The sequence below is a fragment of the Ursus maritimus genome, unplaced genomic scaffold (assembly GCF_017311325.1).
Source record: "Ursus maritimus isolate PB19 unplaced genomic scaffold, ASM1731132v1 scaffold_29, whole genome shotgun sequence".
NCBI classification, from domain to species: domain Eukaryota; kingdom Metazoa; phylum Chordata; class Mammalia; order Carnivora; family Ursidae; genus Ursus; species Ursus maritimus.
In genome coordinates, this window is record NW_024425452.1 from 14,375,573 (window position 1) to 14,392,847 (window position 17,275).

General features: G+C 39.4%; 1 protein-coding gene across 3 annotated transcripts in view; it reads right to left on the reverse strand.

Moving 5' to 3' along the window:
* Positions 1 to 17,275, reverse strand: part of DST (dystonin) — a 342,160-nt gene that overhangs the window by 12,165 nt on the left and 312,720 nt on the right. For all 3 annotated transcript variants that reach the window (XM_040643592.1, XM_040643591.1, XM_008691755.2), the window contains 11 exons: positions 15,030 to 15,199; positions 13,567 to 13,726; positions 11,104 to 11,298; positions 10,467 to 10,595; positions 7,122 to 7,265; positions 6,246 to 6,434; positions 4,861 to 4,990; positions 3,068 to 3,231; positions 1,942 to 2,104; positions 492 to 646; positions 237 to 311 (listed from right to left, as the gene is read on the reverse strand). In XM_040643592.1, coding sequence (XP_040499526.1) covers positions 237 to 311; positions 492 to 646; positions 1,942 to 2,104; positions 3,068 to 3,231; positions 4,861 to 4,990; positions 6,246 to 6,434; positions 7,122 to 7,265; positions 10,467 to 10,595; positions 11,104 to 11,298; positions 13,567 to 13,726; positions 15,030 to 15,199 — 1,674 coding nt within the window. The remainder of the gene's footprint in view (positions 1 to 236; positions 312 to 491; positions 647 to 1,941; positions 2,105 to 3,067; positions 3,232 to 4,860; positions 4,991 to 6,245; positions 6,435 to 7,121; positions 7,266 to 10,466; positions 10,596 to 11,103; positions 11,299 to 13,566; positions 13,727 to 15,029; positions 15,200 to 17,275) is intronic.

Below are 17,275 nucleotides of genomic sequence, written 5' to 3' on the forward strand. Positions count from 1 at the left end.
GTGTTTTCCTCCTCAAAGTGAAGCGCGTGTCAAAGATACGTCCTAATTTACAAAATTCAAGCTATCTCTGTATAATTTAAAATGATGAAAGTTGGAATTTCATATACCATTCTATTGTGATGTAAGGCAAAAAAATAAGTAATTAGCATTCTTGGAAAGCAACGCAGTTCAAATTGTATACAAATTTCCATCTTTATCCTTCAAGAGAACTAAATAGTTAATTTTTAAAAACTCACCCTGTATTTGTTATCTCCAATCTGTTCAACTTGAAATCGTTTTGCACATTTACACTTCGCCACCTGCCTTGTCACCTGCCAAAAACAATGATGAAATGTCCACTTTAATGTTAACATTACATCGCGGAGTCCGTAGAAACCTCGACACAACAACTCAAGGTGGAAGTACATAAAACAGAATGGCGGCATGAATCTGTGCGTGGTACCCCGGCAGCGCGCGCCGCTGCTGTTGCAGGGGGTGGGGATGTGGAGTACCTCATCTTCGATTTTGTCAGCGTCGGTGACGGGTTTATACGCATCTTTATTTGGGTGCAGGGCTGCTACGAATTCATAGTAGTCAATGTATCCGTCGCCGTCTCGGTCAAAGATGTCTGCCACTGCACTCATCTCCAGGCGGCTGGTTGGAAACTCTAGAATTTCCAAAATAATAGTAAGTATGATTACTGAGGTATAACCGAAAAACAAAACCGTAAGATACTGAAAAGTGTACATCGTGATGATCTGATCCTTGTACGTGTTGTGAAAGGAGTCCTTCCACCAAGTTAATTAACACACCCACCACCTCACATATTTATTTTTGTTTTTTCTCATTATTTAAGTTCCACTCGGAAGATTCAACTACACAATAAGTGTTGTCAACTGTAGCCATCATGTTATACTCCAGATCCTCAGACCTTACTCATCATACAGCTTAAAGTTTATACCCTTTTACCAGGCTCTCCCTATCCCCCCCCCACCTCCCAGCCCCTGGCAACCCCTTTCCTACTCTCTGTGAGTTTAACTCTGTATGTAGATTCCACGTATAAATGATAATTAAGATACTCTCAGAATAAGCCATACTATATTCCCAGCCAAAGTTTTTAAGACTCGTGATTTACAGTAACATTTTACAAAAAGATTTAATCTTAAAAAAAAAAGTTAAGTAGTATAACTTGCTAATTCTGCCTCAACTGTATTATTTTTATCTTAACGTAGCCAGTTAAATTATCAGGGTCATCAAATATATGAAAATCCTTTTAAAAGCTGATTTTATATCATAACAAACGAAACCACTACATATGGGGCCTACATCTTTAATTACTACCAGGGTGAATCATTTGAAATTGCTGTATTTCTAGGTTGAAAACTTTAAAATTAGCAAATTTCATATGGTTCAACTACTGCTGTACTTAAGAAATAGACGAATTTTATATATATATATGAAATCATATCATATATACACTCATATGATTATATTAAATTTACTTTAAGAATTCCTTCCAGTAACATCTGCCAGAGAAATCACGTCCATGTGACTCAACCATCAAAGAAGGTGACACATACCTTAAGAATCTTTACAGAGGTCTCATTTCCCACTAATGACAATGATCAGACGTCAATTAGAATAAAAAAGGGAAGAGACTGACTTGAATTTCGGGATTTCCCATTATATGGCAGACAACACAATCTAAGAATCCACTGTTATGAACTTTACTCATACTAATGAGGACACGGCTAGAGTGGAGCAAGGCATGTACTAATTGCGGGGACACGAGTATGACGTATGCCTGACTCCAAAACCACGTGTTTCACCAAGGACACGTCACTGAGGGCAGTGACTTCATAGCCAAGTTTAAAGGCGATGCTTTATTGGTAACACAAGTTTAAACTGTGCTTATTTTCTTTAAAAATGACATCGTTTATAGTCACCGCTCTTGGGACTTACTTGAGGAAAGAATTCCATCAATGAATTCTTGTCGGGTTATTTTCCCATCCTGATCTTTATCGATTCTCCTGAAGAAGTCCATCACTCGGGATTTCTTATGATTCATCCACCTCATGTATTTTTTGCGCCAGATATCAAAATCGAAGTTAGCGAACTCCCTCAGCTGGAAAGGACAACACGTAGTGTGGTTCATATGGTGCTCAAGTGATACCTCATACTTTATGAATAAAGTTACTTGTAATGACCTGCCAGATCATGGACAGGTCTGAGTTCAAAAGAAGGGGCTGATCTTGCAAAGGGAGTACAGGAACATCTTTCCTGTAATTTCACTTCTGTCACTGGTTTTTCTTTTCAAATAAAAGAAACAAATACAGCTCCGCAAGAAGTCAAACGGAAAATTTCTGATAGCGTTAATGTAACAAAGGTGGGCGGCCCCAAAGGAACACTACCGGTAAGCTCTACGCCCACCGACAGCAGGCCCAGCCCAGCAGCACTTACTACCTCTGCTCTCTCTCTGCTGTTTGCCATTCTACCTTCTCTAGGCTTCTAAAAGTTTCCCAGTATCAGAATCTGAAACTCTAAATCTCAGACCACAGTATATACATATAATGAAAATACCTGAGTTATTGATGGTTCTATTTCCCAGGTAATACCAAGCAAACATACGTCAAGCTGTATCTTCTTCTACGGAGGCAGCTTCTGATTATGTTAAAACATACTATTGAACAACATGGGTTTGAAATGTGTGGGTCCACTTCCATGCAGGTTTTTTACAAAATAAAGATGTATTTTCTCTTCCTTATGATTTTCTTAATAACATTTCCTTTTCTCTAGGTTACTTTATTATAAGAATACAGCATATAACATACAACTTTGTTAATTGCTTATTATAGGTAAGGCGATAAGGCTTCTGGTCAAGAGCAGCTATTAGAGCAGTTCAGTTTGGGGAGAGTCAAAAGTTATATGTGGATTTTTGACTATGCAGTGTGTGCATGTGTGGGGGGGAGGGTGCTGGCGTCCACAACCCCCATGTGGTTCAAGGGTCAACCGTAGTTTCTTACTTTATCGATTCCCTAAACCCACATATCCCATTTATCAGGGGTGCTGAATATAGGAGTTTTCTAACCTCCTCCAGTCTGTCCAAGGCGTCATTAAGCTTCCTCCTCCTTTCCAACGCAAGGAGCCAAACTTGCTGCCATTTGCTCACCAATAAGTTGACCCTGGGATTCTTGGTTTCAATTTGTGTCTGGGATCCAGAGGGATATAAGCTTGATGCTGGAAAGCGCTTTCCTATTAAAATACAACTTTAGTTAGGAGGGAGTTTACAGGGTTCTGAAATATGTTAAGGGTTAGCCTTTATTGTTCCTAGCTAAGACTGAATCAACTTTTTTAGAAATAACTTATTTCGATGATGCATAATGTACAAGTCCAAATCTGTTTTACTTACCAAGGATCACATACTTTTTTCATATGATACAGAGAAACATATCCTGACAGGGTCATTTAAATACTGGAAAGCTCTCTTTACAAAACTAGGTCTAAGACATTTTCCAGCTTAAAATCCATGCCATTTCAATGACAACGAAGTACCTTGTGATCCTCTCTTTTGTTAAGGAATGACAAAAGAAATCTCCCAGGGCAGTGAGACTTATCTTAGAATCAGCTACACAAACCCAGCTGCCCTTCTTAGAAGAGAAGGCTGGAAGGAGGGCAGGTGAGGGCAGGAGACACTGGCCATTTGAGTCACAGCAAGACACTTCACAAATTCTGACCAAATATGGACATGTGTGTAGGACCCCAGCTTTCATCTAAGTCCATTTTCCACAGAGATGCCATGTTTCCTGTGCATAGTCTCATACCCCAATTTACTGCCTTCCTAACATTTTCTCCCTCTTTTCTGGTTATTTTTCACAAGTTTCTATAACATCACAGAACAATTGTCTTAATGCATTTTCCTCATCTAACTAAATGATCGAATGTGACCTAGAAAAACTACTGGCCTAAAGTCATATCGGAACTGAGTGTCCAAGCTGGGATTTGCCCAGAGTTCCTAACTCCCATGAGGCTATACAGAAATACTAGTAGCTAATATTTATTGAGGATTTAACTACATGCCAGGAGGTATGCTAAGCACTTCATACACATTAGCTCATTTAATCCTCACCAGAATCCAATGAGGTTATAATTATCCCCTTTATAGATGTGTAAATTGAGGCTCAGAGAGAGTTTAAGTAACTTGTCCCAGGTTATATTTCCCAACTGGTAAGGAGTCTGTCTCCAGAGTTCTTAACCACTGTGTTACCTTGCCCCCTTAGCAATACAGCAACTTTACAAGAGATCTGAAACCATTTTTTTTTTTAAATTAAGGCACCATTCAGAAATATATCAAATTACCACTATTCAGATATAAATTGTGCTTCTTTTAAATCTTCTCCAAGCCAACTATTACTGTTTTTAATGTCATTTTGTGACATTATTTCGTGGAGTCAAGGTAGCCTGAGAAGTAAATAGGGTCTGAAGTTATACGAACATGGGCAAAATCTATTGGACTGCTGGTCACTAATGAACAGTTAGGTCATGAATTTTATCCAGGTCATGGTCATTTCTGTTATATCCCACCGTAAGGTTATTTATATAATAGAAGCAAAAGGGAATGATAGTTTCTGTTCTTGTTGCAAATTTTTTCCAGTTTCTTCTAGCTAATCTAAAAGATATCCTTCAAGCAAATAAAATCACATAGAGAGACTTGGATATACCTTTTTCCTTATTTTTGAACAAGCTGCTACAATATTTGAGCCCACGTATTCTTTCAAGGAAACCTTTTATGATAGAGAGAGCTCTGAAATTTCAAATGACAACTCAAAACTAACTTCCTTGGCTTTAGTTATGTTCATTTTAAAGAAATTGGCCACTGCTTACTTCCTGCTCGCCCCTTATCCAGGACCGGAATATGGGACTGTAATGAGGAAGGATCAGCTGCTCTCCTCTTATAGGTCTTCGTAACTTTGTCTACATCAGGTTGTTTTCTGGTCATTTCCTCCATGAAGTTCTGAAACGTCAATGTCAATTAAATATAAGTACACCAGAGAAAACTATCTTTAGAAATGAACTAAAAACAAAGGATAAAAGGACCATGCTATAATTTCTGAAATTCATTCTGAAAAAAAGGCATAAACCAACATGTTGTATCTTTAGAGGGAAAAAATGTAAGCCACCATAACATAGCATTGACTCATATCTGAAGAATATAAAATGTTATACCTGGTAAGTAATTCAAAGTACTGTAACCGTAATTTGTTTTGAAGTCTGAAGACCACACATGGGAGCAGCTGTATAATTGATATAACCTATCTCTGTATCAACCAGGATCTTTGAGAGCTTCCAAGCTCTTCCTGAAGAATCTTAAAGTGAGCGTTTATCTGCAAAGCAACTAGTTACCTGGGCTGGTCCTTAGGACTTCTCTGCAGCACATTTCACTTACGTATTTGGAATGCTTAAGACGGCTCTGATTTACAGTGACATACAGCATCCACGTTAAATGTGGATATATTTTAAATATTCCTCTCGATACATACGCTATGCCAAGGGAGATAAAAGTTATTTAGGCTAAAGTTCCCATTTAAGAGGTTTGGTTATCTTGCCACATTTTGGCTTATTATTACTGCTGACTTAGATATCCCTCTCTCTGGAATATGTAGCAAAGACAGAGACTATGGTGAATAGGGATGGAAAAAAGAGGACGGGAATAAAAGTGAAGAGTGGAGAAACACATTTCTGGAATATCTGTCACACCGGAGAACTCTGATCACAGAGAACATGGCATGAGGCACTTCAGGGCCATTATGGACATCAATGGCTCAGACCTTTATTAAAATAAAACAGCAATGTTAGCTGCTTAGTCAACTAAGCTGACATTTAATGTTTCCCTTTGTCAATGTGTATCAAACAAAGTAACAAGCAAACAAATAAATCAGAGTTTAAAACAGGTAGGATAGAGAAGTCATTGTTTTGAGCAAGACAATGCGCTCCCTTGTAGACAGGATGTATCTGAAATACTGACGGTCATCGTGGGAGAAGCGCGGCAGCGGGGAGTAGAGTATGCAAGCATGGAGCAGTAAAACACAGGAGGGCGAGATCGCCAAAAGACACAGCAGAAGGACAGGACGGAGCGGAGGATAAACGCAAGACGGACTTGAGTGTTTGACGGCGTGACGGTAAGAAGCACAAAGCAATCTTTTGAGAAGTGTGGCAGTGAAACAAAAACAGTATCCGAGAAGACAGGGTTAGGATGATACTTAGTTTACCTGGTGTTCTGCGATGAGGGCTTTCACCTCTTCGATTTCCTGGGGGATGACTTCTTTGTCCCTGTCACTAAGTGTTGTTTCGGCCCACTGCAACCAAGCCAGCAACGCCTCCAACAATTCCTGTTTCGCAATGAGGCCAGCCAGAGCACTTGCTAATCTCTGTTGATGCTGCTTCGCCCAGGCCAGCACCTGTTGGGGAAACAAACGGCTCTGAATTTCATCCATCTTAGTTAATAATTTAATTGATGTAAAAATACACAATGTTTAAATGTAAATTCGGATCATCGTGGGCCTGGGATCGTAACACTTCCAGTCTTTCTAGATCCCATCAGTGGTACCGAGACCCAGCTTGCAGAGGACACGAGAGCCCCCGCTGATGTTTGCCCCCTTATTTAGAGATTGGGTGTCAAACACCCAGGCTTCCTTTAGATTTCTGAGTTCAAATATGCATTCTCTGAGGGCTCAAGAATGCTTATTGCGTGTAGCACTGAGTGGAAATAAAAATAGCTAAAATCTTAAAATACAGAACTCAGTTCATGTATGCAATCCATTCCCCAAGCATATACTCCTCTGAAGTACAATTCGGGTGCTGGATTATTCGACAAAGACAACGTGGAAGCGGGACAAAAAGTCATGCAGAGAACCAAATATTTGCCTTTTCATGCTTCAGGGACATAGCTGCAAAACTGCTTTACTTTTTGAATAAAAGTGGACTGCAGAGACAGGTAATGCACACAGAAAGGTATTTTAAAGAGCATTTTTCTTTGCAGAGGCCTCCTGTTCCCACGATCATAAATGTACCTCAATTGCTGAAGTCTCTTTACCCCCAATTCTCAAAGCCGTTGCTGCTCTAATGATGACCCGAGATCCACTGACCTCCTCAAACCTGGCCCGGATGATGGTTATCCAGTGCTTAATGGTGGTGATGGAGTCGGGGTGGCAGATGGCCAACATGGCGTCTCCCATACTGGTAGCTTTATTCAGCGCGGCTCGTTTTTCTTCCAGTCTCTTCATGAATTCCTACAGCAGAAGCAAAGATTTCGATTAGCTGCTGGCACTGGCTGAAAACAAAACTCCAGTGACGTGCAGGTGACTGTCAGAGTTAAGCAAATAAATGAGAACTTCAACTGGTGTATTCACAGCTGGGAATAATTCACTAATTGGGGAATTAAGAGAGGAGAAGGGAAAAATGGGAAATGAAATACTTTCCAGCATGTATTTCTAAGTACATGTGTTGGATAACATCTCATGCTTTACAAAACATGTCATACAAAGAAAACACTCCTCCAGATCTGGATATCTTGTAAGTACATTAATGGAGGATAGGACTAGGAGAGAAAGTACTACCAGAGACAAAAATAATATTGATTGAAAAAAAAATGTCCAAAAAATAAGACTAGGAGGTTGTAGATTTTTAAAATAGCATGAACTGTGTGCCAGGAATGATAGGAACATGTACCAAAAAGGAAGAGAGAAGGCTGGGCAAGGAGCTATAAATGTTTGGGGTGAGGGAGAGAGGGCCCAAATGTCCAGAAGGAAAGAGTCGGGGAGAGCGTGAAGGGGGTGGGCCTGACAGCCAGCCGGCATGAGAAGCCTCGCTTTCAAAAGCCAGAAACAGCCACTCCCTACTCTGGTGGGATGAATAAGCCTTGACGGGCTTCAGAATGCTTTCGAATCAACCTTTTTGCAAATGTCTCACACACTTAACTCTGCTTTCTACCATCAGAACTATATCCATAGAAACACGAATCACAAAACTCTGAAAGTGTGGCTATAAATGAGGACCTCTGCCTTAAAAAATGGCCGCATGCTTCCAAAACCTCACAGTGAATTTCAAGCATCCACCAGCACCCCAATCTGGACCCCAGCACTAAGAAGGATTCCTTAGTCACACTGACAAGGCCTGCAGAGGCTGCAAACACAGCTGACACTCCGTACGAGTCATGCCGTGCGATCATCTGAGAATGGAAGCGTTTCCTATGATGTCTATTGACCTTCTGTTTTCAGGCTCTGTGAAGCAGTTCCATCATGTACCCCCTTCTCCGGCCTGTTGCTCTTTCCATGCACGCCTACGGGACGTTAAGGTCCACAAGATCAGAAGACTGTGTCTCATTCAGTGTTGTGTCTTTGCGACTCAATAAATGCTTTTTACCTTCCATTTACACACTTTTCCTGCTGTCGTGTCAAGGTTCGATTCACAATATACTCCACTAACATGACCTACTTTTTAAATATCATCACCTACCTTTTTTTTGAAGATTTTTAAAAAATTTATTTATTGGACAGAGAGAGACACAGCGAGAGAAAGAACACCAGCAGGGGGAGTGGGAGAGGGAGAAGCAGGCTTCCCCCTGAGCAGGGAGCCTGATGCGGGGCTCGATCCCAGGACCCTGGGATCACACCCTGAGCCAAAGGCAGACGCTTAACGGCTGAGCCACCCAGGCGCCCCTATCATCACCTACTTTTAAAAGTATTTTAATTTCCCCCAGTATAGATCTGCTTAACTGGAAGAAAAAAAAAAAAAACTTTCCTAGGAAGAGAAAACCAGAGGTCAACAACAGTTGTGCTTTCCCAAGGAAAGGTGACCTGACTTTTAATCACCCCTAACCTAGCAGCGCCAAAGTCCTGCTCAAAATGCCATGGGCTGGACGATTAACTCCCTACTTGCATTCTGTGTTGACGTGGGAAAGCTTGCAATTTTTAGAAAGTGGACTATACCGAGAAGTCTCTGGTCCTGGGGCTAAGAAATTAAATGTTCTGTTTTACTTTTATTGGGTCGGTGTGTGAAGAAAGCAGAGGAAATCAGAAAGAATGGATGATGTTACTGCGAATTATTAGTACTAAGCAGGCTTTTATAAAATTACATGTAATTTTACACTATTTAAAAATATTTAAAGATAATTTGTTGTAAAAACAAAACAAAAACAAAAAACCCCACAACACTACCTCTGCTCTAGATACCTGCCTCCTGATGTTTCTGGGGGTTTCCTGCTCCTGTTGTGAGGGTGCTGATACCACAAGTGGGCTCCTTACTGTAAGGTGTTAGATACGTAAACAGGGCTTCAAGAAGCTACTCTGAGACCCAACTATGTCAGTGGAACTCGACGTTGGCTGATGGGTCAGCCAACAGTAATATAATAGCTCTTTAAAACATTGAGCTGAATCAAAAATTTACAATAAATTTGATGTCATTTTCCTACTCTTACATTCTAGCTTCAACTTTAAATGGTTTATGGAGCATTCCATTCCTCCAGATAATGTTAGACAAGCTCGCCTCACTTTTATTAATGACAAGGCAATATTTCATTGCGATAGGTTAGGCAACCCATCATTGAGAGAGCACAGTAATCACAAATAAGAAGTCTCCACAGATGACATAATCTACGCTACACTGGAACCAGTGATGTCCTTCCAACCTCACCCTGGAAGATGAGCTTATTCAGTGGTGTTAAACAGATCTTTTAAAGACATGTTGACATCAATATCGCAATGAGTGTAAGTATCGCAAATTTCTAATGTTTTAAAGTCAAAGGTTATTAAAAAAAAGCATGTGTTAAGAGGTACCCAGACCACTCTCTTAAGGGTTTTGCTAGTTCTAGGCACTGTTACAAAACAGATGTTGACCTGAAAACTCAGTGGCCAGATTTTTATTTGGTTAACTATTCAATAGTGTATCTACTTACAGAATCCATTTTAAGTTTATAATTTACACTACGGGCTAGTTCTCAAAAGAATTTAAGGTGGATCTCGATTAAAGCCAGACCGGCAGAGATTGAGAAACAAAATTTGAAGACCACTTATTCAATTACTTGCTTGTCTGGCTTACTAAGGTCAAAATTATTAAATTAGAATTCTAGTGGTGTAACTGTACAAATGCCAAACGCTCATGAGGGAAGTTTCATCTTTGAAATGCATGTGCAAGTGCAATGAAATTGACCAGTTTTGGTCAGAAGCCAAATAACCCCCCAAAAATCAATGTACTTCCAAAAGATAGGAGACGGTGACTCATTTTAGAATAACCACCTTCTTCATAAAGAAAGCATGAAAAGATAGCTGCACTTACATAGGTGCATGGGGACACACCTATGTAAGCAAGGAGGACACAGGTAAATTCTCAAACGTGCCAGATCTAATTACTTCTCAGGAAGGGAAATATGCATGCAGTTGACATGTACAATCACGAGTCTATTGGATTTTCTCACTGAGTTCTATATAACTCACTTTATGCTGATCAATGAGAGTCCGAAGAGCATCCTCATCATCTGGGAGAGCGCCATGGAAACGAAGGGTTTGCTCCGCCTCAGCCAGCCACTCCAGGAGGGCATGCACCACTGAGTGAAATTCCTCTGCCTAACAGTTCACACACACACACACACGCACACACACGCACACACCCCAAAGAAGATCCCCAAAGATGCTTGTTAGTATCAAATCCTCCTCTCAATGAAAAAAAAGTCTTAAATTTACATTATTAACAATACGCATTATTCCCACTAAAAAGATAGATACAAGTTGCTACACTTCACAAATGTAAGACCTCCAATGTATCAAAAAGGCCTATATGAAGAGTGATTCACCATTTTAACAAAATCTGATTTTAGATGCATGGCAGCCCATTACATATTTGAGCTGAAAAATTACGAGCAGCACTTTTATGTGAAGATGAGAAAACTTCCCTCTATGAGTAATTTAAACTCTTGGGGCGGGGAGCAAGGCAAGGATGCTCTAAGAATCTCCTTCTCCATCACTGTCCCAGTTAAGAAAGGAGCAGATGCAACAGTTCTCCGCAAGAGCAGTTCTTGTGGAGGCTTTGATACCTTTCTCCCTAGCCCCCAGCTGCAATTTACAAGACTTTTACCTGCCGCAGAGCTGCTTCTAAGCGCGTCTGCTTTGATATGGAGAGTGCACACACCGTCTCCCAGCGTGTGCTCAACTCCTGCATCTGGACCTTGACCCAGGAGGAGTCGTCTCGGCTGCCTTCTATGAGCTCTCGGGCAGAACGCTTCAAGGCCTGCACGCTGCTGGTCCTCTTCCCCAGTTCTTTTTGGAAAACCTAGAAAGACCATATTTTTATAAAAAATTCATTTTTAGTTATAAAACCAAACCAGTAAAACACAGTTTGGAATATACGTGTACATGAGCTCATATACCAGCGTCTAAGATGTACGGTTTAAGGAGCCATACTTCTCACAGATACTTCAGGAGCTAAGTCACCACACGGGGCTCCCATCGGAGCGCTGTGAAGAACAGTCTTGTATGAAGTTGTTCAATCTTCTAGCATTCTCCTAAGTGAACAAACCTTTCAAATGGTGCCTTGGATTTAAATAGTAGTGGCCACTCTTCTTTATTTCAAACCACAAAAGAAAACCTCAGCTAATGAAGAACTGAGCCACCCTGGGGTACTGAGCGGGGGTACTGGAGGGAATGGCGGGGGAGCTCACAGGGAGGTGGCATGCAGTCCTTTTCTCTGTTACACAGCTTCAACTTTCACGGTATCCTGAGAATTAACCTCTCAGGTCAAAATTTAGAGGCTCACATCCTTACCTGTCATTTTGGCCTCATTTTGATAAACTCTGATGTGCCAGGAGTTAGACTGGCCTTCTTTTGGCCACAGACCTAATTCGAAAAATAAGCCCAGGGTACTTCATTTCTGATTCAAGAGTCTCTGTGTGCAACTATACCTTTCAAATTAACCAAGCTTATGGAGAGAATAAGATTAACTTATTTTTCTAAAAGATGATCACAAATGAATATTACCAAGCACATCCTATCATTCTGGCTCTATCCATGAGTTTCTAGTCTGATAATCAGATCATTCATAAAAGTGAGCCCATCAAAAATAATCCAAACATAGTGTAATGAATTCTTTGCTTGATTTCACTCGAACAGTGTTAAATGAGATGAGCCTGCAGATAGACAGACAGTCACAGACACACACACATACGTAGGCACAGAAAATACAGTGTCTATATAATCTGTAACAGGACTGGCCAGATAGTTCTGAGCCGACTTTCCAACGTACTCTGTGAACTTAAACTTCTTCCCGAGGCTTCCAATTGTATTACTAATGCTGAATGATTAACTCATTCTTGATGACCTTTAATATATAAAAAACCTGGCAAGTGCTGAAGGGAGTAAATATTTAGACAGTGAGTTTATACAAATGGCATTTATGTAAAAAGTAACATTACACTATTCATTACTCATTGAATGAATGCCAAGGAATAAAAAAGTTTGTATTAATCATGCGCAAAACATTTGTTTCTATATTATAGGCAAAGCAACAAAACCCAAAATTTTTATTTTTTTATAGGCCCAATCACAGTTCTTCATTTATTCTTTGATTTTTTGATAATACTCAAATATAACAAACTCTCTTTTATAGATATAATCAGACAACAGAACCAGAAAAGGGGAAATAAATATGCAAAAGGACCAACTATTTAAAAAGGGACAGGTTAAGATCAAAATAGCATAACTAGGGAAGTATAAACAGAACATTTTAAAATGAAATACAGTTTCGGAATTCCAAAATAATAGAGGAGAAATGAAACGTGAATTCGAGTACAGTGCTGTAAGATATCTGTATACGTCTACTCCGGTACAACCATTCCACATCACTACTGTGCCTCAGATTGTTCTCGAGGTTCTTCGTTGTAATACACTGTACCATGATTTCGGCCCTTGCACTCAGTATCAGCCGGATGTCTTGAATATTCCCTTTGACTGGCGCAAAAATTTTAAATCCGTCTCAGGAGATTGCAAGGAAACTACTTGACTTAAAGTAATAATCGAATCCCTCAGAGCCTATGCTGATATCTCATAAATTGCTAAAGTTCAAGGGGCAAGGTTAAAACGGTTTTTAAAAATACAAAAGAAACCTATCTTGACCCCCATAGATCATGTCACAAATCCATACGCTTATGCAATGACCAAGTTCCAGGTCACTGAGGGAGTGATTTTAAATTACATTACATAATTATTTACATGAATAACAAAAGACTGTAAAATATTCTTGGAACATGTTTTAAAGCACCAGAGAACGAAATCGCTTTCTAAGTTCTAAAAGGTTTTAGATCTGGAAATTGGGGAAAAAAAAAAAAAAAAAAAAAAAGGTGTCTCATTGATACTAATTTTCCTGTATGACGTTTAAAGTTGGCTTCCTGATTCTGCTCAAATGTACACATATATCAATATTAAAGACTGTTATGTAGTATGATATATGGTCTCTAGATTTTAAAAGGTTAAGGTAAGTGGTTACAGTTTCCTCTAAATTCAGGATAATCAAATGAGATCAATAAAATGTCCCAGATAATAATACCTTGTGATTATCGATCAGATTCATCACTAAATCAATGTCTCCGTGGACAGGCTGGTCTTCTGCCAGCTGGGGTTCAACTCTGTACAGCCAGTCAATGAGGGCCTGCAAGGCATCTGTGAATTGTCCAGAAAATAACAGGGCTTCCTCCAATTTGTTTTGTCTGGGGAAAAAGGTAGAAAAGTCAATCTGAGCAACAAAAAAGCCACCCTATACCTGAACATCTAAAATCCATTTATGAAGGTTGAGCAGTCCTCAAAGAAAAAAAAAACAATATATTGGTATTCAGTGCTGTTTCTTTGCTTTCCTTAGAAAATAACAAAACTTTTCTCAAATTTTCTTTTTTATTCCTTAAATAGACAGCACTTGTTCTTGGAAAATTCCCTCATCATCACCTCTAGAAATCAATCAGTGACCCTTCAGTTTCTTCAGCAAAAAATATGCCTTAGAACTTTTTTATTTTAAGTTACCATACAGTAACTGGACTTTTTTGAATGTACAATTCTATTCATTGTAACACATGCAGAGATTCATGTAACCATCATCATAATCAAGAAACAGAACAGTTCCATCATCCCCCAAATCTCCCAACATGCTGTCTGTAGTTACAGCCTGCCCCATCTCCGCCCCCTGGCATTCATGCATCTGCTTGGCAAGAAATCATTTATAGGACATTGTAAAAAGCACATAACCTTTTGAAATTGAAGGTTTTAAGGATTTTTAAAAATTTACACCAAAGTTTTTATATTCTTCCTATATATTCTGTAGACTACATTCTAATTTTCTATTCCAATATAATTTTATTATTAGAATATAATATTCTATTTAATCTTGATACTGACAAAAATAATTAGATCAAGGATCTATGAATTATTTGAAAACATTTCTAAGATACTTGAACTCTTCTATTAGTATGGTACTTTCTAAGTACTTAAAGATTTTGAAATTAGTTTTGGGTCTTCACGGTTCAAGTATAATGAGAAAGAAGACTGGAAAGGAGTGGATGGAAGTTGGAAAGGAACGCTGGGGTCAGACTGGGGGACCTCGCCCACCACATTAAGGAGCCTGTGTTTTGTTCACACTCAATAATATTAAGTTCCTAAAAGTTATGAGGCAGGGCAATGACAAGATCCCACTCATATTTTAAAAAGACCACTCTGTGGTTATGGGGAAATTAGATTAAGGAGGACAAGAGCAGACCTGGGGAGACTAGTGAGAAGTCAGGTACGAGATGACGGCTTGGAGGATCATGTCACCTTTGACTGAATCGAGTAATTAAAAATAAATAATAATGAATAACAAAGCCTTCTCCGTGCAGGCACTATGTAAGGAGGGTATTACAGATGACCTGAAGTTCCCAGGCAAAGGAGGTGTGCAAGGTTTCTAGAATGTTCCTACAAAGCATCACAACTGTATACTTGACGGAAGCCTACAAGGTCACCAAACTGCCCTCAAGAACATTCTACCTTTCCACAGATTTTCCACAGATGGTGTCCCATTTGTCTCTGAGTTCACTCAGCATGTCATCTAGTTTCAGGTTGTCGTCAGCCAGGGAGGTTTTCTCCTTCAGAGAACGCCCAGTTCTGTTTGTGGTGTCATAGACAGAATGCTTGGCTCCAAGCGATTTCTGAAACTCCTATATATTTAACAAGAAAACAGTGTGCATTTCTACTTAGGACTCGTAAATAGGTAAGAGACATTACAAGAGTCGCCCCTAATCAATGGAGTCTAAATAGAGGAAGACGTCAGCAAATAATCAAGTCAGACAGTGGAACACACCAGGGTAGAAAAGAGTCTTTATAAACTGAAGAATTTACTTTTCTCAGAAGCCAGGTGTCGTCTTTGAGAGTACCTATTATTATGAAGACAATAATTTCAAAGCAAAGCAAATCTTTAATCTTTTGTAGCCATAAACCACAAACACGATACTAGTTATAATAAAATGAAATTGCTAATCAACTATTGAAAAATCCAAGGGTTTGGAAAGGAAAAAGTAGTTAACACTCAATGAGTAACTAAAGGTCCTACGCAGACAAAGCCTGACTCATAATCTGTAAACTTACTACAGTTTGAGTTTTTGGTCAGACAGATCTGTTGTCACACATCTTGGATGTTCACAATGATGTTACACAGAATTTTATCTGTGAGCCAGGATGAGGGACGAAGAAGAACCACATCTCCAGATTCCTCTGTTCTAACCTAACGCTCATTCTAGTCACACCTCTTGGGAGGCCTAGCCCCTTCCTCCTTACCTCTACGATGCCTTACCAAAGTCTCACAGGATCTACGGATTACTTACCTAGTATCGAGGAGCTATGTTGCCAACGTGACATCTATACTTTCCTATTTTTACATTGTTGATCTGTATGTTTGTGTATGTGTGGGAGGGGTGGATTATATTCTGTCTACACAACTCAGTTACAAGCTTTTCTAGAGCAGGGACATTGCCTTTGCAGGCCTCTCATTATCATCTTACATTTTGTGTTGTTCGTAAGTATGTAATAGCAAGAATGAGACAGCTGCTACTGAATAAACAATCTCAGGGATGGCAAGGAAGGAAGGTCAACTTAATCAGCATCTTACAAGCTCATAATATATCACGGAAACACCACCACAGTGTTTCTAAATCCTGGTAGCACATGAGAGTCACCCTACACAATAAAATGCTATGCAAATGTATAAGTTTCCAAAATAACCTTGCTTATAATTACCTAATGAGCTTTTATTGCATTTAAAAGCTAGACACTTTAGGTGTCTTAATATGACTAAGATATTTATTTTGTCTTATAATAGGAAGCCACTTCGTCTGGGAATTTTTAAGCAATAAACACCATTACAATACCACACTATTTCTATAGTTTGTTTTCTGTAATTATTTTGTTTGTTGTTGTTATTCAATAACAGAATGTTAGTTTTAGAATCATGGTATTGACATATTTTTTTCAAAAGAACAGATACATAAAAAAAGTTATAGCTGAATATAGGACAGATTAGAACTTTTTAGAAATAGAAAAATACCCACGAGATGAACAGAAAAGATTTTTAAAATTGGCTTAATGTACCTCGTACCCTTATCTCAGACAAATGCTGACTTTGGCAACAAGTCATACCAGGAAAAACAGAGAATCTACCAGGGTTCTTCACATATTCTTATTTCTAGGATTCTCCAACTTAAATACACAATATACCTTCATAAGACTACATGACATGACAACTATGTTCAAGTTCAAATAGGCATTCTATTTTGAGGAGCCTCTCTTTTTTCCATCAGAGGGGAAGGAAGGAAGGTGCTGCTCACTGTCATTGTGCTGTCAGGATTGAATGTGGCAGCTCAAGGGCAGAGGGTACCAGCGGAACAAGCCACTCATAAGTCCTCATCTAGTCAAAGAACAGGTGCTCAATGCTTCCTTCTGCCATCCCAGGATCACGACCTCTTGAGGTTAGTCAGAACTACCCAGGGAAGCAATCAACCTGTATGAAGACGATGCCTAGAATTTTCCAATGATGATCAACCCTACCTCACCCCAATTTTTTTCCAGCTTTTTAAAAATTATCATGTTTCAAGCAATAATATGTATGTAGATTCTTAAAACTATAAAAGTGTTTTCTCAGGACCCACTCTCCTTTACCTGTATCCTCACCCTGAGGGCTGATGATCACTTTGTAACCAGAATGACAGACCCAAATTCAAAGAGTTGAGGAGGATGGGGGG